Genomic DNA, 21,991 nt, shown 5'->3' on the forward strand with positions numbered 1-21,991 from the left:
GAGGTATTGATCTGTGGTGGGTGCAAGAGCTTTGCACCAGAAGTTCTCGACTCCCCATGCTGGCATCCCGCCAGGGTCCTGTCAATCATGGATGTGGATGACGGCCTGTTCAAGGATCTGAGTATTCAGGGAGCCATTACAGGTGCAGTAAAGCGTACTGTAGTAGGTTTCCAATTACATGTTGGTGGGTGGCATGGGGTGGAATGCCACACAGGTTCACAAGTGCAGCAGGGCACCTGAGCATGTTTAAAAAACATTAATAGCAGAAACAGTAAATAGGGCTGGTAAAAAAAAAAAAAAAATCACTAGTCTAGATCTTTAACACCCCATGTTCCTCTGGCTGTTGATCTTTCACTGGGTGACCAGTGTGTTGCAGAATAACAAGCATGACATGAATAAGGCATGACTTGAGCTAAGCCCCCACACCCTCCATCAACTTACTATGCCCAGCTTCACAGCTTTTAACACCCTAAACCCTCTTTTCTCAACTAAAGCCTTAATTGTACTGACAGAAACGTGTATGAGAAAGATGCTCTGAAGCATTCTCCAGTGGATCCTGCATAATGGGTCTTCTGGATTCTGCTGGATATAATGTTCACCTTTTTCAGTTGGGACTGTTTACATTGACCTCTACCTCTAACCGCATCTTTACCACTGACAGACATGAAATGCAAACACACTTTTTCCCTCTCTTCTGAATGAATAGCATGCAGTATAAAGGCCCTGGAGCCTAAACCAACTAATCCAAGGAATCTCTCAAATGTGAGAAAAGGGCTGCTTGAGCACACAAGCTGCTGCCTTGACTTCATCTGTTTGCATATCTCTTATTCAAATATAGACAGGAGCCACCTGAGCCAGGCTGAGTGTTTCTGAACGTGCAGATGTTGAAATGAAGTTCAAGGAAATAGATGTTGCCATAGAATGACCTCATAAAAACAAGTACAATTTTTTAAATGACACAGCTAATTAAACCAGTTATCAGCATGGCTTAAGCACTCAGTGGCTACAGTAAGCATCCTTTTGAAAATGCAGACAACTGAACATCTAAGAGGTAGTTTAAGAGTGTAATTGTCAGGTTTGTTTTATTGACAGGAAACTAGTTTGTTAAGGTGATCCGGCACTGCTGTAATGAGCTGTTTAACCTTGCTTCTTCCCATACACTAAAAAATCAATCCAGTGCATTATGTAAACACACTCCAATAGCTACTCTGGAGCCGACATACTGAAGTGAAAATGACTAGCCTCTGCATGTGACTTGGCGTCCTCTCTGCTCATTTAGTCCACTCATACATATAGACTCCCAAGGAAAACAAAGCTTTTAACAAGTGCTAAGATATTCATTGTTGCCATCATGAACAAGCCCCAGAAAAGGGTATTAGTGCTCCAGGGAACGTTCTTTGCCTGTTGTTTTTTCTTTCTACTTGAATAATTTAAGGAGTTGCATGTAAGACAAAGTTGCATTCACTTGCTTCATTATATTTTAATCCAGTGCAAATGATTCTCTGCATACACTTGGCATGGCCAGCAACTTTTAATAGTCATCTCTGCAGTGATTGCTCATAAATCTACTTTAGCAATGCGAGCACATCAAATATATCCTCCTCTCCCTGCCCTTCTCTTATGTCCAGGGGTTTGTATTCAGATGGATGCCAGATCAAATTCCTCCACAGGTGCTATGTTATTAACAGAGATAACAGCTGGCAGATTTACACTGAGTTCACCCGTGCTTATAAAAGAAGAAAAGCTCACAGAGTGGACAATTACGTCATATTAGGATACTATTATTGTGCAGTTACTGGAAATATAGGCCACACAGAGTGACCAGTTACTCTAATGTTACCCATACACAAGTATTGACAAGCGGTCATGTATCCGTACATGACGCTATAAGCCACAAATGTACTTCATAACTGTTTACTATACAGTTGTAGTAGGCAATGATCATTGTAATTGAAAACCACCAGTAACATAACTGTTGTCAAGGTCAGGTCACAGTGTGGTGTGCCAGAGTGATGTTACACAGTAAGTGTGAAGTCTAAAGCCATAAGCTCTCTCACAAGGTCTCCGCAGTTGTCGCGCTGGCGTTAAACTAGCTTGTGCTGGATTCCCTAGAGGTACACAGTTAGCTCAGCACCCCCTCCATCACCTCCACCCTCACAGAGCAAAGCTCCTGGCATGTCCCACTGATATGTCATCATGGTTATTTATACACTCCCTCCCACCCCACATTAAGTCACACATCTGGACTGTCAGTGACAGAAGAGCTCAAGAGCTATGCCATGTCACGAAAGAGATGTAAGAGGGGGCTTCAGTTCAGGCCAACACCTTCCCATAATAAAATGTCATGACATGCCTGAGTTAAAACCATGTCATGTATTCATCTAGAGGAATAAAGATGTCAATAAAAAGACATCAAAGTCTAAAGCATGCATTGCTGTGACAAAGCAGTGGGCATACCGTGAGCTGTTGGGGTCTGCGCTCTATATTAAATTTCTTCTGTAACCTCAGACCACAACATACTCTACCCATTAATAGCACCAACCTCCTCAACAGCCGCCTCTATACAGCAAGTAGCAAATAGCAGAAACAATCCATGTTCTTTTTTTTTTTTCTACTAGCAATTTCATCTCTCTCTGTTTTTGATGAAATGAAATTCTGTTCATCGGAGAGAGAAAAAAGTGCCTTATACTGGAGACGGCGACCCCTAACAACCAATCACCCTACCTTTATAAGGGAAACCGAGTAGTGAAGGTTTTTCTTAAGGTTACTGCTTGGGCATTGGGTGTCCTGTCTAACCCTGCAGTGGGGCCTCAGGGACAAGCTTGGGTTACAGCTGCCAGAAACCTGAGGCCTGATGTCTGCATCAAAAGTAAATTCCACTTAACGTGCCACATCCCTTTCAAACATGACCTGATGGCTTTGGAGGTCTGAGACTACTTTATATAGTGCATACCATGTTTGTTTGTGCTAGCAGGGTGGATCGTGTGCCTTTAAGTGGCAAAGGGATGGCGGTGTGAGACCGATGGGACATTTGGCAAAGGGTGCCAGTCTACCCTGCCCCATTTCCAGTTTTCCACTCCCCACCCCCCACTTGCACCTCCTTCTCTCCACAACTCCCGCCCTTCATTCCTCCGCAGGACAAGTGGCTGTATTGATCCTGAGTACTTGGCCAACTGTCAAGCTCGCGGCTGACATATGAGCAGGATGCCGAGATGAATTCCTAAATTCCCTTCGCTTCATTTCAGCTGCTGTTGTAGTTTAGGGGAGTTGCTGTTACTAAACCAGCATCAACAACTTCACACCCTCCCTCCCCATCACACTGATAAACTGTGACCTCAGCAGAGAGCCAAGTCGAAAGGTCATAGGCCACGGGCGTCTAGTGTTTGCATGGCGAAGGGTTTAGGAGGCTCTAGGATGCAGAATGACTTGTGTAGAAGCTGGTTCCTCCAAACTTTTCCTAGCTCAGAGTGAGCCTTAAACTCCCACTGGCATTAGCACAATATTTATTTGTGTTAGAGAGGAGGTGATTCATATTACACAAAATCACTGGCATGGTACGAGTGAGATCTGCTTCTTGCTGCACATTTTTTCCTCTCATTAAAGGTGTCCGTGCCCAGAGGAGCAAAACCAATGCCTACCACACATTTCCATGTTGTGCCAGCTCTGTCTTTTCTTCTCTTTGTGCGCTGTCTTTCACTGCAGAAGAAATTCTCTGTGTGTGGGTTGAGGCAAGGGAAAGGGTCACAGCTTTTTTATCGCTGCATTATTTAAGATCCAGCCGAGTTTGTTTTTTCCCCTCTTAGCAAATTCATCCAAGTCAAAAGCGCAGTACAATCTTAAGAGAGAGGAAGAAAGAAAGAATGTAACTTGTGTAGCCTGAGGTGGGCTATGACTCACTGAGACATTGTTCAGATGGAGTGAGAAAAAAAAACAAGTTCAATAGAAGTTTCTATTGAGCGGTGCTTAAAGCCACCTTTCTCTTAACAAGCTGCAGTGAGAGGTGGTTTGCCTACCAAGCTTGCCTGCAGCTCTCCGCAGGGCGATTATGTCACAGCGGGCCAGTCAGAATGATGTGTATCTCTCTGTTAGAAGGCAGCTCTACTGCAGCAAAGGCTCTGACTAGGAATATTATTATTATCTCCTCCAGGATCCTCTCCACAGCAACAACGGTGCCGCATTGTGAGAGCTCTGGAGAACGCTTTTTTTGAAATAATCCGCCTGTCTGTTATCCTGCCTCTCAGACAATAACATCCAGAAAAGCTTTTATACTTTCCACCACCCACACTCACAATGGGGTAAAGGCTTTACAACAAGTGGATGATGTGGATACGGGGACAGTGAGTTTCTGTGACCCGTCCTATCATACCTCCTCCCAGCGGCCCTGAGGGAGCTGGGATTTGGTTGTGGCTGTTGACCAGCCAATCGGGGAGCAGTGAGCCGTGTCTTAAAGGGCTATCTGCCATCGCGGCTGCCGAGAAGCCCAGAGAGCCAGGAGAAGCCACCGGTGCTCTGATCTCTATCAGGGCCAGGGAGTAATGACGAACAGCCCCCTGATTCCACTGGGAGATTACCTGCGGTTCTTATCGCTGCTGGCACACATTTTGACATTAAAAAGGAAAAGAGGCTACGCCCTTTCCACAGTCGGCTTGTGCTCTGCCGAGCAGAGCTACTGCTATCTTCCGCTTATGTTTTTCTACGTCTCACATCGCCTTAATTTCTCTTTTTCTCTCTCCTTCCCCATTTTCATGGTCTCGAGCAGGACTTAATCAAAGTGCAGTGGCTACACTGGCCCTTATCTCACCCTAAAAGAGATACTACTAACTCCCTCCCCTGGTGCCCCCCACCGCCCCACCCCCACCCCTCCTAACCCCCCTGCCTATTCCTCTAAGCCTGAAAAAGGAGGAGAGCCACACATGCTTTTAAGCCACTGAGCTCAGATCTGGTGTTGCATTAATTGAGTTAAATGGATTGCGATGGTCGAGATGATTTGTCTGTCGGCTTTTATTGCTGCAATTTAGACTGTGCCTCATTGCATTATGCCACTTAATGAGAGCCCTTCGCAGCCGTTTTGTCTCTGCTGGTATTAACATGCACAGGTTCACTTCACAGGAGAAAGTGGGAATGTGCCGGCCTTAATTTCCTGCAATTTTTAGTTGATTATCAACTGAAAGCCCTTCCTTTGTCTCTGTCATTGGCATTTTATAAAAATGGATTTCATGATGTTTTTTCGTTTTTTTTTCGTTTTTCAATACACATTTCTCATATACTCTTTGTTACTCTGTAATCTGTGTGGTTGAGATTGTGATTTGTGACCTCCTCCATCCTTATAACCCCCCCTTTCCACCAGCACACCTCCATCCTTCATCCTGGGCCTTTTGCAGGGAGTTTTCAGGTCTGGATCCTCTCTGGTGAAATATGCCTTGTCCTTTTTCCTTCATTTCTCCTTATCTGGTTAGTGCTGGCTGTGGGCCTGCTGCGGCGCTGATTTGTGACCCTCTCTGTCTGCAGCGGCGAGAGGCTTTAGTGAAATGCGTGCCTCTGCCCTTCTCCCTACTGATGAAACAGGCCCCTGCATTCCCCTGATAGACTGCTAATTTGTATACTAAACTGACAGGCAGCCGTGATAAGGGCTAGCAACTGCTGCACAGCCAAGGGAGGGAGGGAGGGAGGGAGGGAGGGAGGGATGGGAGCAGGGGTGTTGTGGGGTGCGGTAAGTGAGACGAAGGGTAATATTTTACACAAAGCTCAAGCCCCCCTGCTCCTCTCTCGGCATTCATTTTCCTGTGTCTGTTGCTAGGGGAGAAGGAGCAGGAGTTGTCAGCCCTGGCCCACTGTTGTACACACACACACACACACACACACACACACACACACACACACACACACACACACACACACACACATACACATACACATACACATGCCTAATAGGTGGCTATGAAAATGGCACTCAGGGCTAAGTATAAAGAGGTTTGTGTGTGCAAGGGGAGACCACTCCATTCTACACGGTCACTATGGAATTCATTATCATCTTAATGATGCTTCGGTTGAGATGAGTATCTGCTGGTTGACAGTTGCGTGGGAGGTTTCTTCTCTCTTTTCCGTTCATGCTGTATATCCCGTCATGCTCGCTGGGGGTTTGCAGTCTTGCTGGCCCACACCTGTTCTGACAAGCAGGCGGCAGCGGCGGTAGTGGTGGGTGGGAATTGGAAGTATGGTAGATGGTAGCTATTCCCCGCGCTGGGAATGTGTAGCACTGTTGTGGCTTATAATAAACGACCGCTCGGGAGGTCATTAAGTTTCCGAAACGGTGGCGAGGACGAAAGCAGGAGAGATAAGTAATTTGGCGTCTCCTGTTGCAGCCTGGGAGCTCTAGGCTCACTGTGCATGGCTAATGTGGCATTTATTGCTAAAGTAGCATTAGTGGATGTCTGAGGTTAAAGGGTGACAGTAGTTGAGGGCCCTGAGTGGGTGCTGATAGAAATGTTTATTAAAGCTCTGAGCTACTCCCACATGAATAGAGGAAAATCAGGCCGTCGCAGGTGTTTGACTGATATGTGTTTTTACCATATCAGTACTGATAATCTTCTTTGTTTCAGTGCTCAAGATTGGTGTGTGACGCTAAAGCTGTCTTTTCATACAGAAATCAATCAAAAAATAAAACAAACTCCATTTAGAATATCACATTACGTTCATTCAAGAGTTTCCTTAAGCAACTACAATCAGGTATAAACATACAGTAAAGTAGTAGTGGTAAATGTTTTGTAATTTTTTTAATAAACGTGTACTGAAATAAACAGTATCATCCTCAGCACAGTGGAAGATAAATGAGAGGAACTCTCCAAAACCTGATTTTGCTCTAGAAATATATCAGAACAACAATACGACCCTTAAAAGAGATGGAACACAGGACTTAAGGTGACAGTAAATGGAAAAATCGGAAGAGAGGGCAGTGAAGGAGGAAGCTGACAGTGATGAAACACCAAGCAGGGAAACAAATTAACACTCTGTGTGTACGTGCGTGTGTGCGAGTGCACGTGCATGTGTATGTGTGTGAGTGCGTGTGTAAAGGTGGGAGGTTTGGGGAATGTGGATCCGTGGACAGGCAGGTCTGGCCAGGGTAATTGAGAGCCTGATGGTCCATGGCAGTACATGTGCCCTCTTGCCTACTTCCCTTCTTCTTCTTTTTTCTCTCTTTCTTCTCTTTCTTTCATACTACCTGATATGTCTTTTAGTGTCATGTCATGTCATGTCACATCAATACAGGAAAGAGTAACTGTGTACTCCTATACAGGACCATCAAGAGTCTTTGCCCACGCTAAGACATTTGACCCTCTCATTTAGCTGTCAGGGAAACATGAACAACAGTGTGCTGTTTGTTTCCTATGCCGTATTATCCATCATTATATAATAGAACAACATGCTTCTAGCTTTAGCTGCACTGATGCATGTGAACTTGATTTCAATGTGCATGTATAGTTTTGTACAACTGAAAATCATAAAATTAGTTTTGATATTCTGTTGCAGATCATTTCACAAGGGGGAACATGAGGGAAATGTCATTTTGAGAACTTGTTGGCTCATATCTGGTTTGTGGTATATAACTGTTAAGATTAGCCTTTCCACTTGTGCTACAACAGTCTGTCAAGAACATAGAATGTGCCAAATGACTCAGAACTAAATTGTAATTATAGTCTTTGCAGGCAGGAGCCCACAACAAAGCCTACTAACAGGTTTCTTTGTTTTCACGCCACAGCTGTTGTGATAGCACTGCCAGTCTGTGTAAAAATTCTATCTCTACCAGGGAAGGGAAGGGCTTTACCTTCCTTGCTGGGATTGGTATGGGGTGGACTCTATTAGGAATTTGGTTTTATTTAGTCTGGGTTTACATAACCCCCTGGCTGCAGGATTTCTTCCTGTTTGGAGATAATTTGCTCAGCTCCAAGGAATGCAGGGCATGCAATAGGAACCCTCAGATCAAAGGTAGATGGACGGTCTGGGGATCGTTTGATATAAAGCATGGGGTTTGGTGAGTGGGGGTTGCGTGGAAAGAAATTGGTCTCTCAGCAGTCTTTACTAAATGAGGTTAATTGAATCTGGGTAATTGCTGACCTTCCTGTCTCGGTGAAATCACAGCCTTAACTGATCAATGCCTTTCATAAATTTATGCCTGAAGGTCATTCAGTTGATTACACCACCCTCCCTCGCTGCCTGCATCGCCTTGCTCAGTCGGCCCATTGTGCTAAAATGAAGCGTGGAAGCGTTTTAACACTTAAAAAATGCAATTAGGCTTGTCTCAGATTTTCTAAATTAATTAGCTTGCAGTGTTGTTAAGTAAAAGCGATGTGGACATAGAAAATTTGCAAAGACTTTTTTTTTTTCTCCTCTTCGCCTCTTTGCTGTGACAGCGAATGCATTCTGCCTCGCAGTAAATGTCTCACTTATTGCTGGCGAGGGGTTCTGCCTCTCTGCTATCCCCCCGCGTCTCTGTTATTATCTGGAGATTTATGCAGCCAATAAGTCACTGGTGTTCAGGGAAGTTGGGGGACTTTTTAAAACAAACAGCAGTGTAATTTGTAATTTGGCATTCCCTAAATCTGGGAATTATGGTTCTGCTTGTGGCTCTTTAGGGAGTTAGCACTCTGATGGTGGGTTTACTGGCCCAGCTCCCTCCCTGGCCTCCCTCTCTTTCTTTCTCCCCTCTTTCCTTTTGCGCCTGCCGAGGAAACGGGAGGATTTCACAGCTGCTGAGAGCTGGGCCCCGGCTGGGCCCTATGACCTCCTTCTTGCTTTTTTCCCCCTCCCTCAGTCTCACTCCTTTTTTTTCTCCCTCTCTCCAGCAGTCTCTTTCCTCAGGGAGCTCTTGTGTGGCTCAGAGGAAGCTGAATCATAAAGCATGGCTAATGAATAGAATAGGGAAGGAAAGCTGAGGCCTGCTGACGGCCCTCCAGAGAGGAGGCCAGGCCCCTGAAGCCCCAGGCTCAAATAGCAGACGGCCCCCACAAAGGTCAGGCTTCCTGCGGCCCGCTCCAAGGGCTTTTGGCTCCCAGGCAATGTGGCTTGAATTTCCCCCATTATTTTTTTTAAATGGTTAAATTTCCCTGTTTCCTTTGGAAAACCTGGCCTTTGCTCTTCTTTTTTTTTGTCTGTCTCATTCTCTCTATATATATTTCCCCTCTGTCTGGTCTTTCCCTGTCTGTTTTTAATGGCAGCCAGGGTTGCCTCAACAAAGAGAGTGTGAAGAATTTGTTATACATGACCTCTGCACACCACAACCGCAGGCAGCTCCGACTGCCAGCAGCACAGCCCCGTGAAAAAATGTCAACTTGACCAGCAAAACCCAGAAAGTTCTACAAAAACAACAGCAAGCCAAATCAAGGCTCTGCTTTGACATGCCTTTTTAAGAAGTGCTTTTGTAAGCCGGCCTTGTAATTGTGGATTATACGACTGACTCATGCAGACTTGGCAGGTGCAAAACACAGCATTTAAACCTAAATAGTGGTTGTTGATGTTGCTTGGAATACGTCTGGAATATAAAACAGCTAACTCCACACTCGGAATGGTCAGAATAGGGATAAGCAGATCTAGGTCGTCTTGGCACATAGTAAACACAGCTTTTTCTGTTCTCTTTCACAGGAACATGTTATGTCTGCCTCGCTCTCTGGATAACCACCCTGGTCATAACAATTGTTTTAACTGTTATAATGAGTTGTGGCATGACCTACCCTGTCTTTTTTTTTTTTTTTTTTTTTTGTGCTTTTGTGACCCTGTGCCACACTAAGCGAGTCCCTGATCCAGCTCCCGTGTCCATTTGACAAGCTTCATTTCATTCTGAGCCCATATTTTTCTTCCAGGGCCTCCGGGGCCGTGATTCAAGGCTGAGGTTGTGCTGCTACGGCGCTGAGGCTTGGTACTGGAGCGTTTAATGTCGTCCAAAGCTAACAAAGAGCTTGTGTTGTAGCCTGGCGCCCTGGTTCTGGGAGACTGAAAGAGGGCAATGCTCAACACTCTGTCATTCCTCTATAGTCTTACGCCTGCTCTACTGTAAGAGGAAACAGGAAACATTTCTGTGTTGATTGTCCGCTCTTCTTTGATTGTTCCACTTATAGAGACGAAAGTGAAGAGATGTCATTGACCTCCTCTTACATTTGAATCAAGTAATTGCACCGCCTTAAACACACTGGTTAACCGGTCTTTCTATAAATACTGTAGTCTATTAATGTCATAACTGACACCATCGCAGTTGCTCTATCTAAAAGTCACAACTGAAAATGACACAGTTAGCAAATCTAATATAGCATAATGTGTCTATATTTTTGGATTGTACTTTGTAATTTGACTTAGGCGAATATCTTTCCATAATTATCAACGGAACTTTGTGTTTTTGTATTTTTGGTAAACGTTTAGCAGCTGTTTATAGCTACTTTGTTGTCTTCCATTAAGGTTTCCTACCTGTATTTTATATAGCTGCTGTGTAGCTGTGAAGAAAGCAAATTGTTGCTTTCTTCACACAGCGTTATGCTGGCTGCTGTTGTGTTTAGCGCTGAGACGAGACATCAAGCACAGACAGACAAACACTGCAGAGAACAGTAACACAGTGGCAGGGAAGGAGAAATTGGGAGGTCTTGGAAAGAAGAGGACGTCCTCAAAACACTTGTGAAGAACTAACAGGGATGCCAAGGACAGCCATCTGTGTTTACAAAATGATTTGCTTTCTCTTTCTGTCTCTGTCTCTCTTGCACTCACTCTGATTCACTGTTCATTCTTTACATATGCTCCCTTTGTGCCGCGTAAAATACAAGCATGGCAGTTAAGGACACTCGGGCCCTTTGGGTGGAACATATGTTCAGCTCTCACAGCTTTTTACAAGTCTGCGGAACCCAGATGAGAGGAGCTAAAGCAAAGGGAAATCTTGGGTTTAAACAAAGCCCCTATATGGGCTGACATACAGGCAAAGGAGGATTTTCATTGTTAATATTATCTTCAGAGCGTACAGACTTTTCGCTACAGTATTTTGCACAATGTCAGGACTTGTGCGGATTTACTGCTTTTGGGATGTAGTTTTTTAAAATTTCCTGTCTGGCCGGTAGAAATGTAAAAATGTATGGTGTGTTTTGATTGAGGTGGTGCTTGCCAGAATCTACATATCCATCTAAAGCAGAGAGGAAAATACCTTGCAGTGTTTAGTCTACAAGTCTCCACTATCACTTCGTAGTCAGATGCCTTTCTCCCTCAAGTATTTGACTCACCCTCCATTTGACTATAGTCCACCAGGTTTGCTCTGTTCACTGTCAGTTACATCAGTAGCAACAGTAACAATTGGTTTTGACCCAATAACCACTCATTTTGTTGGCAGTTGTTTACCTCCAGTCTGGGCTGATATTGTGTTTGGTATCAGATTTGTGAAATAAGTATATTGCTTTTAGAGAAGGTGTATTCATGAAAGATATTCAAATATATTGCAGAATGAAATGTCATTTTTGAGCAGCCGCATGTACGCAGCAGCCTTTTGTGCTCTGATGCTGCATAGCCACCTTTCTGACTTCCTCTGTCTTTGACATCATTTCTTTTGAGGGTTTTCAGGTGGCCCAACAGTGCCACCTAATGTTACTTCAACAGGAAAAAGCCAGTCAGGGACCATCAGGTACAGAGGGAGCTCTCTTGGTTGGCTGATTGGAGTCTGTTGATTGACTGTATAATGTTATGTGTGTAGCTATGCTTTCCCCTCCAAGCACTTGAAACCACATCCTTTTTAGATATGTTTTGATGAATATCTCAATTATGCGATTGAGTTTTTTTTTTTATTTAAATAGGACTGACTTAAGTTTCCCACTGATTCTGCTCATCAGGCAAAACCAGTAATGCTCTGCCTCTTCTTCTTTTTCCAGGTGTCTGATGTAGGATCGGAGAAGCTCTTTTCCCCCACCACACCCAAAGGTAAAAGTCCGCTGTTTCTTCCATTCCCCCTCCAGTCTTTACTCCGCTGCCTGATTCATACACATAACAACAACTGGATTTTGCGAATGAGTCCAAATCTCCCCGCTCTAATCCCTGCAGCTCCCATTCAGATTTAAATGTCAGCAGACATAAACAAGGTCTGGTGACTACATATGCATACACTTTTGCCGGGGTGCGAAGTGGCGTTTCTTGGACGACCCCGCCAAAGGCTTAGCCCTCCTACATATTGGTTCATTAGAGGGGATTAAGAGCCTCCCTGCCACATGCTCCCACAAATGGGAACTTCCCCTCAGGCAATACAAGCTCTCTGACAGCAGGCCTGGGCTATAATGGATGCCAAAGGAAAAGAGAGAGAAAGAGCTTTGTCAGCCCCCCAGACAACACGGACTCTGCGTGTGTGTGTTCACATATGCACATATGTGGGTTACAAGGCCTGTGCTGTTCTATGTGAAATGTTTAGTTTTGTATGATTTTCTGGATGTCTGTGTGCTGCATATGCCATGTGGGTATACAATGTTAGCTGCACCTGTATCTTCACTAAATTGAAGAATGGCTGCCAAATCAGAGCAGGGGGAAAGGTGTCAAGTTTTGGATGAAGGGAAGTAGGCACAATCAGCCTCCTAGTGACAGATAACCGCATGCACAGTACCTCCCCCCAGGGCTGAAACTAGGAAGCAGGGCCATTAACACAAGTAGAGAGAGAAGGAGGTGGCAGTGCCAAAAAGCGTAAAATATGGCCATTTTAGGAGGGTTTGTGGTGTATGTCTAGAGAATAGACTGAACAAATAAATAACCTTGCCTCGACTAGACTGTTAAAACTGTCACCATTAATGGACACTGTTGTGTTACTGTAATCAGGTGTATTGCATGAACACATCATTTTATTTGTGCTGTATTTGCTGTATGTACACATCATGCATAAGTATGACAGGGATAGGGATCGCTGTCTCTTGGCCCATGTCATGAGGGGCTTTAGGGTTTATTTTATTTTTGTAACTTCTTAATCATTTTGGACCACTATGTCAAGATTTCTCTCTTCTCCCAAATAACTGATCTCTGTGTATACCATCAGTCACTTGCCTTTTGAAAATGACCTCTGTTTTATTCACCTCCCCATCCAAACATGCACTGTGAAAGCTAGATTCCCTTTCAACAACATAAGAAGGTGTTGCTTGGTTTAGCACAGTAGCTTTGACTGCTGAGTGGAAAAACATGGCTGACACAGAGGAGAGAAAGCAGGCCTGCAGGCTGTGTGATGTAGACGACCTGTGACCGGTGTCGGCCTCGTGAAACTAGCGTTCACAGTGACAATCACTTCCAGACTTGCATGATTTAGAAAACAACATGGCTGCGTCCGAGTCCATCTATCCTCCGCCGGGCAATCAGCCTACTACTGTCGTCAGCTGTCACGGTGTTGACTTATTGTTACTGCAAGCGCATACAAAACATGTCTGGACATAAACATACTCTACCGTGGAGAGCTGCTAGTACAACTACATACACAGCCGTTGTCTTTTACCAAACATTTAAACAATCTTTCCATGTCAGCTGGCAAAGGAAGGCCTTGTGGGTCTGTGGGTCTTGCTAATGTGCACACAAGGCTGGTTTAAGACCCTGGAATTACATCCAGACAATCCAATCAGCGTCTGTCATGATTGTCACACAGATCAACTAGATCCTGTTTGGGTAATGTAGAAGATGAGCACCAGATTAGAATTAGGGGTTAGAGAGGGTGAGGCAGCAGAGAAATCAGTAGTTTGATGAAGTGATTTGGTGATGATGAGGAAGAAGTTATCACGCTACAATTGCAAAGCTGCCACCAGCCGTCTCTCATCTCCCATTCCAATGTTGTTGTTTTGAGCTGTAATGGATTCTGGGACGATGTTTGTTTTTGGCCTAGAATGGTTTTTCTGTGTGTGTGTATAATGTGTGTGTGTAATACAAAGCAGCCCACAGGCTGTTTTCCTCTGGTTTAGAATGCAGCGTATGTGTCCCATTACCGGTCTCGCTCATGGTCCTGTGGGACCAATGAAAAGCCCGCTTTCCTCTGATCACCAGGCCTGTCGAGCTGTTGGCTGGGAGACACTCAGACAGATACACACATACACACACACACACGCACACACACACACAAACATTATGGCATACATAAATATATAATGCTGTGATGATGTTTGGCTTGTACAATTCTCTAGGTAATGAATGTTGAATGTGCTGTGTCTACTTTTACACTTTCCTTGCTTTCAGCTCCTCTCTGAACTGAGCAGCAATGGGTACAACCCGTTGAGGTTACGTCCAAATTGCACATAGACCCACAGTCTGTCACGTTAATGAAACGGTTCAGGGTTAATAGAGGAGAGGAAAGACCAACATTGTAATCAGCGGAGGCAGAGCGCTGTAATTATGCACACAGAACATGGTTTTGGGCAAAACCCAGACACCCTTGCCTTCTTTCTCTCATATTTACTTTTCGTCATCTCTACATCGTTAGTCCGCTGACAACCTGTTATTGATGCAAGCTAGCAGTACAGATAATAGCACAAGCTAATAGTATCTGTAATAACACAGCACACACTGTGCAATTCTCTCTGGATGTTGTTACCCAAGAGCTAGCACAAGTGCTGCTGAATGCCTGTCTGTGTTGGTGGTTACGAAGTAGGAAGGAACAGCAGAGGGCAAGCATTATCTAACCGTTATTGGTTTTTGTTTATTTCCTGTCTTAAACCTCCTGCAAATTATTGATTTCCTGGAGGATGGCATGTTTAAGTAAAAGCGCTCTGAAGACTTGTGCTCCACATAGAGCTACTCTTATTGAATCTCAGGTCAGGGTTTACTGTTGTCACTTGCTTGAAGGCGAACGGGAAGCTAAATGTAGCAGCTGAGAATGTACGGGGCACCTCCACAGAGCACAGATAAACACTTCGCTGGTAGGCCTTCTTATGACATTTCACAATGCTGCGCCTATGGAAGTGATGGGGAGTTATCACCCAGCTGTCAGCAGCTAGAAATATCTGAGCTGAACACTTTGGAATCTACAGTGACTATGTTGAATGTTGTATCTATGGGGTTTTAAAGCAGTAAGTATAGCCAATGTAACGCCTCTAGCTGCCCCATCTACTCTCTTAGGGCATGTTGTCCTGGCTGGGTGCTACCTGCTATGGTGTGAGGATAAACCCATGTGGTGTGCGGTCCACCAGACAAACCTGGGGCATCTTGGGATAGCAGGAGAAAGATTGGTAGAAAACCCATTTCTGAAGTGGATTTGTGCCCTTGTAATCCTGATTAATTTTGACCCGTTGTGCTCATTTTAAACAGAGCATTACAGTAAGCGTGAACACAGCAAGCTCCGGGGCGAAACCAGGAGCTTAGCGGCTTTGGGAGGCTTAGCTGCAGATGGCATTTTAAGCCGGACTTAATAAATTGTTTCCATTAAACTTACCGGCCCACACATACTGGATTAGACCAGTGGAACAAAGGAAGGAGAGAGCGTGCAGATGAAGAAGAGGGGGAAAAAAATACACACACACTCACACACTCACACACACACACACAAACATACACACTCACTCACGCACACACACACACACACACACACACAACTGCCATCATGCACATCTGAGTCTCTGTTGACATCTCTCTGAGGCCACAGGAAAGGTGAAGATGGGGTTACTTTGGTGCTCAGGGAGATAGAAGCAGTCGGACATGAATGCAAAATCTATTCACTTCAGATCTCTTGCTTGTCAGGGATGTCGGACCAATTTGCTTAATTGACATAGAAGTAAACAAACAAAAAAGATGCATAAACCATTTAGCTTGGCAGTGGATTTAGGGCTTATCCTCTAACTGTTTATATATAAACACATTACCAATGCTGTAGCTTAAGGATTTAGGATCTGCCAGTACCCTTGCTTTTTTTTTTCCTATGGAGCCTTTCACTCATATATCCATCTTTGCTATTGTGGGAAATCAATTCCTTACGGTGGAACCCTGCCTCTCCCCTCTTCTATCCCCGGCCCGCCTCCACCGTACCTCTTTCCCCCATCAGCTCATGGCTTGCTCCCTAAGCTCTCATTATGTGCTACACAGTCCAGGGTCCCCGTGTCGAATCACTAATCAACCACCCTGTCTGCAGGCCTGCTCTCTCAATAGGTGCTGAGTGGCCTTTGTTCCGCCACTGCTGTTTGCTGCATGTCAATAAAAGAGCTATGGCCTCCTCCTCTTTCTCCTCCTCCTCCTTCTCCTCCTCTGTTACCTGGTCCAGCCATAGCTACAGGCCTGCTCCTGCAGTGCACCCTTACAGGAAAATGAAACACAGTCTCACCTGCTGGTTTCTGAATGCCATAGAAGGGAGGAAGGATGGTGATTGGAGAGAGAGAGCGGCAAGGTCAGGGGCAGGGGGGATTGAGGGCAGCTCAGGCATAGCGAAGTAGATGAGACAGCATGTTTGTATTCGGCCGGGCAGCTCTCCTCTGGCCAGGTCAGTGTAATGTATCACTAACCTCAGTGGCCAGCCTCACGGTTTGAAGCCTCTCGCCCATTAAATAATGAATGGAGGTTGACCCTCTGACCAACTAATCAGCTTTTCGCCACCGTAGGATCTGTACAGAGTGGAGGTAGATGGAGAGTGTGACTTGCTGGCTGGCTAGCAGGCATGACTGGAGGGTAGACATATTGTTGGAAAAACACAAGGGCTGCAGAGGCTTCACACAGTCAGATTAGCAAGCACTGGAATTGAAAGAAGCCATCACCGCTGTGGAATCTAAGCCTGGTGAATTTCACCTCTAGCACCTACTGGGCTTTGTTTGACAAAGTCCAGGCAGCTTGTTGGAAATGCTTTCTTTATCAGGAAGACTGAGGTTCCTGTATTGACATAGCACTTATGGTCAAGCTGTGGTGTTTTGATGTTTGGGCACTTGTATGTGACACTCATAATATGTACAAAAGGGATCTGGAGGTTGGTAGTTTTGGATGTATAAAAGAAACCATCCCTTTTGCTTCTAACACCACCCCGCTTGTTACTGAGAGTGAGCAGCAGCTCATGTGTTCCCTTGATTTATTTTAAATATTAAAAAGGTACAAACTCCTAGCAGAATACAGAAGACAGACGGGTTAGCTAACATTCACAGTTGAGGAAGAGAAAATACTTTGGAGGAATCATATGAAACCACAGAATATGTCTTGTTTCTTTATTAATCTTTTGGTTATTGCTGTTCACAGACATCGGACAGCTTATGAGCTGGGTGATTTGTTTTTGGAGAAAGGGGCTGATATTAATGCTGCCTTTATTGATAGTGCTAATGCTGTTTGTGCAGCCACCCCTGTCGGAGAGATGAAAATAAATAGGGGGTGCTCAGCGTAGATAAGACATGTGTTTAATTATTAATTGAGCCATTTCTAACTTTACTACTGAGATTGGATTTTTTGATTTAAAGCAGGAAAGCCTGCTTCAGGGACAGAAAAAGCAATTACAGAATTCCCAGCTTGCACCGCTGCTGCCCATCGTTTCACCGTATGCTGCATGAGAGGAGTGAAAGGAGACAAAACGCTCCCAAACACACACACACACACACACACACACACACACACACTCTCTCTCACACACATCCTGTTACACTTAGGTGTTCCATAAATTATTTTAACTCTTCTTCAATATTTATAGCATTTTAAATTGCGATTGCATTGTCATGTACTATTCATGCAGAGTGGCAGGGAGTCAAAGGGGGGGGGCCCAGCCACATTAGCCAAAATCCCTGCAGGCTGGCACCTTGAGAAGCCAGCTGGAGAGAATTGTTTGATTTGTATCTGTTTGGGAAGTGATGTCAAACTAAATTGTCTTTTACAAGCAGCCTGTTTTCAAAGACAGCCCTCATTTTCCATGCGCAGCAATTAGCAGGCTTGTAAAGTCATTGCTGATATGTTATGCTAACCCCATGTGCACTCTGTGGCCTCTTTAGAGCAACTATTATGTCCATCAGAAAAGTGTCTGCTCTGTGCTCTGTGCCCAACCTGCATCAAATATTAACTTAGTCCCTGTTCAGAGTATTGGGTCACTGCTGGTTGAGCTTCAGTGTTGGCCCAGAAACACTGTTAGATTGTTAATGTATTTCTCCCTCTTGTCTGTTAGCCATTACATGTCAGGATGCTTGACACCTGTCAGTCAGTCCTATCAGTCTCTGTCATCTGTGTCAGCGAGCCTGTGGGTGGCGATCAGCTATTGTGACAGAAAAACAGGAGTCACATTGAAGGCTCTGTGATTAGACTCCATTGTGTGGCTCTGTGTTCATTGACTAAATATGGATCCAGCTTTAGCTGTGGAGAGGGAGCAATTATAAAATCACTAAGGGCCACGAGGGAGTTTTAGGATAAGTTGTCAGGGGTGTTATTAGCATTTTGGCCGCTGCACTTTCACTATACATCGTCTGTTTATAATGCCAGAGATGTTTCACTTCTGAGCTACACTTTCCAGCTCGCTGTTAAAAACAGATCGGCACAAACAGATGGCCTCACTATATATCAGATAAAGCAAGAACTATAAAGTGTAACTCTTCAATACAGAGCATTACTCTGCAGCCTCAAAGCCATCTTTTATACACAATAGACGTGCAGTGCTCCCCTGAGACTTTTTTCAGCGCTGTCTCTTCAGTTCAGGTTAAATGATACAATACCAGTTTACTGGCAATCTGGCCTTTCAAAGCACAAGATTCCCTTCAATGACTCCACCTAGACTGTGTGAACCTGCTGTACACCAAACCACAAAAAGTACATGTGAATATTTGCTGCGAGTGTGACCCCGAGGTGACACTTACACCTCGGCTGACAGTTCTATTTGTGCAGACATCAACTGCAGCTGCACAGCAGGGAAAATGCACTCTAAATGTTGAAACCAGGGAAACATGATTACTGTCATTGTTGAGACATTATTTTATATGGGTCTTTTTGGGTGAGCTCAGTGGGCAAAGATTCGGTTGTTCAATAAATGACTACAAGGAATGAAACCCCTTTGACAGCAAAAACTCCACACTGAACCCAACCCCTATTAGCAGCAGTCTTACTGTGGTCTAGTTCACTAACTGCTTCTCTGTAAACCTGTAGGGAGCCAACGCTTTACCGCTGAGTGAGGAAATCAGAGGTTCCCTAACAGCAGGGAAGTGCCATTGGCTAAAATGGATATAGGCTCCCTGTTTATTGTTTTTTCTTCTTTCTTCTTTCTTTTTTTTTTAGAAGGGATAAAGGGAAGAATTTAGAAAGGATAACTCTAGAGAGCAGTAGCTCTCATCACATCTTCTGTCTAATCTTAATCCTCCTCCTCCTCCTCCAACAGAGACACAGCCAGCTGCAGTGTGGAAGGCATTTTCATTGTTTACTTGGGAGAATACATGACCAGCTTCTTATCACTACTGTCAGGCCTGAAATGTAAAGCCTGTTGCCTGTGATCACTTGCAGGTTTTCTTGTTTTTAATCCTTTATTCCCGGCTCCAGTGATTCTGCCAGCGAGAGTGGGGTTTTTTTTCCCCCGCCCTTCATTTGTTTGAAGATCCCAGTTCTCTGCTATGTACGTTTTAAGCTCATCTGTGTTGAGCGGTACAGAGCCAATGTTGTTTGCAGATGAGGCTGTAACGCTCATTGACAAAGCCAGATGGTAGGTGATTGTGGCCAAACACGACGCTTGGATAATGTACAATTGCTGGCAAGGGGACAGTCGTCAGCCTAGATGGATATTACAAACATGCTTGTAATGGATTGGACATTTTGGGAAGCGGTTCACACAGGCTTATAAAGATGGGAAAACTATCGCCAGGAACAGAACGGATGTAAAATGCTTCAGATTCCATGACGGACAAGGACATCCACGCATTAGAAGAGCGTGCCAGAGAGAATTCTGGGGAGAAAGGAGATGAACCCAGGAAGCAGGATCCCAAATCAAAGAGAAATATCGGGCTGCCATATAAAGTATTTTCTAAGTATTACCAGATGGGTGGTCTCCTTCTTCTGTTTGTTCAGTATTCCTGAGCTCCATACCTTTCCAGTGGTAGCATATTAACATCAATGTTCCTGTCAGTAACTTATCAGAGCCACTCTGTCTAGAAGCGACACCGCAGGCTTGGACTAGTACAGTATGTTTGACAGAGGGCTGGGTTTGGAGAGGTTTGCCATAGAGCCTAACTATTAGCCTTGAACTCAACACATGGTGAAAGCAGTAACCCGACACGCACTCCTGAAAAAGAACTTGTGTTTGGTCCCATATTTCATTGGGCGTTAGCACCATTAATCGTCCCAGTGTTTGTTAACAGACAGGCGGTAATTCGCTCAGACACGGGGGCCTGCATTTTGGCCGTTTCAGGGTAGAGTGAAAAAAGAAGAAGGAAAAAAAAAGAGAGAGCATGCACAGTGTGGTCTCCTCCAATATTCAAGCGGTCATCTGTTTGGCTGTTGTTTTTGGCTACCGGTGAATTCCCTGCACTGGGCCCTGGCGGTGGGGCCCCTAATGGCCTCTGACTAACTGTAATACCCCATTCAGCAGAGCATAGGCTCCAACCTCCCTGGCTGTTGGGTTAGTGCTCCTGTGTTAGGGGTGTGTTGCAGGACTGGGATTTCACTGCTGTTTGCTGTAGAGAAGCAGAGAGAGAGACTGATCCAGTGCCTCATGACTCATGGAGAAGTGTGCAGAGAGCACCAGCAGTTTTATTAATAGGGTTTTATACACACACACACACACACACACACACACACACATATTTATATACATATATATAGATATATATTTGCCTTTTGTTGTTTATGTGCCCTTTGTTGGTTAGGTTTTAGGTTAACTGCAAAATCTATCAAAGCTTTTTATGTTTGTGTTTTTAAATATTATTCTCGGGGAAGCTCTTTAGTGACCACAAAATGTAATATTGAAATATATGGGATAGTTTAACCAAATACAAATCTGCAGGTTCAGTCAAGAAATATCAGCACTGATATCGACCTTCAAAAGACCCCATCTGTTAAAGTCTAACAGTGACAAATATTACAAAATCATTGCACCCTGTGATTTTGGAAAAAATTCATATACAGCTCTGCTGTCACTAATGATACTGTTATTGACTCATCTGTTAAGTGCAGGGCGAGTGCTGAAGAGCCCAGGGTTCCTTATCAGCTGCGGCACACTGTATTAGTGTGCTGGGCCGGCGTAGCACTGACCTAATCCTGGTAGCAGGTGCCACTGTAGCCGAAGTAGTGTGGACATGTTTTTCAGGGAGGATGAGCCATCTGGGTCTCGATACTTTATGGTGCTTAAAACACACTCTCAAGTGTGACACTCCCAGCACTTACTTTTAGCGGCACACAATAATCTAAGAGCTGGCTGCTGAAGGGAGAGGAGAGGCTTTCAGGAGAATTTACAGGGTTTGATGTGGTGTGGAGCCTCCGCTTCGACACGGATTCATGAAACAGTCAGACACACTTGGCGGTTTGATTTTGATTCCTCTAACTCCTTCAGTGTTGTTTTGTCATCTGCAGTCTGAAATATGTCGAGCAGAAAGAAAAGTGTGTTTGTTTTGTGTTGTTTTTGGTTTTTTCTTTTTTTTTTTTGCTTTTGTGCCAGCCCGCCTTGCTTGACACTTTTCTTGGGCCTTGTGTTGTTGTTTTTATTTTTTTTCCTCGTGTAGTCTGTTTCATCTCGCAGGCGATTTGGCTCGTTTCGGAGTCCAATTTTGCTCCTGTTTCACCGTGCACCCCCCCCCCCCCCCTCTCTCCTTCCCCACCCCCACATCCCATCTCCTCACAGACGTACTCACATTCACACATTTCCCCAAAACTGACACGCCGCCTTCACACTCCAAACAAATCAATTCTTCACTTACCGCACTTGGAACGCCATAGTGAAATGCGGCAGCTCATAGCGGGCCTGAAAATATGCAGGCTGTTCCTAATGCTGCTCATCCACTGTGGCTTGAGAAGGCTAGGTCCAGATTCTCCTACTTCTGTGTGTGTGTGTGTGTGTGTGTGTGTGTGTGTGTGTGTGTGTGTTGCCGCATGCCTCTCTGTGTGA

At 44.7% G+C, this 21,991-nt stretch overlaps 1 protein-coding gene across 3 annotated transcripts in view; it reads left to right on the top strand.

The window, feature by feature from the left end:
• fbrsl1 (fibrosin-like 1) overlaps positions 1–21,991 on the top strand; it is a 283,649-nt gene that overhangs the window by 235,144 nt on the left and 26,514 nt on the right. For all 3 annotated transcript variants that reach the window (XM_053326197.1, XM_053326196.1, XM_053326195.1), the window contains exon 7: positions 11,889–11,937. In XM_053326197.1, coding sequence (XP_053182172.1) covers positions 11,889–11,937 — 49 coding nt within the window. The remainder of the gene's footprint in view (positions 1–11,888; positions 11,938–21,991) is intronic.

The sequence above is a fragment of the Scomber japonicus genome, chromosome 9 (assembly GCF_027409825.1).
Source record: "Scomber japonicus isolate fScoJap1 chromosome 9, fScoJap1.pri, whole genome shotgun sequence".
Taxonomy (NCBI): domain Eukaryota; kingdom Metazoa; phylum Chordata; class Actinopteri; order Scombriformes; family Scombridae; genus Scomber; species Scomber japonicus.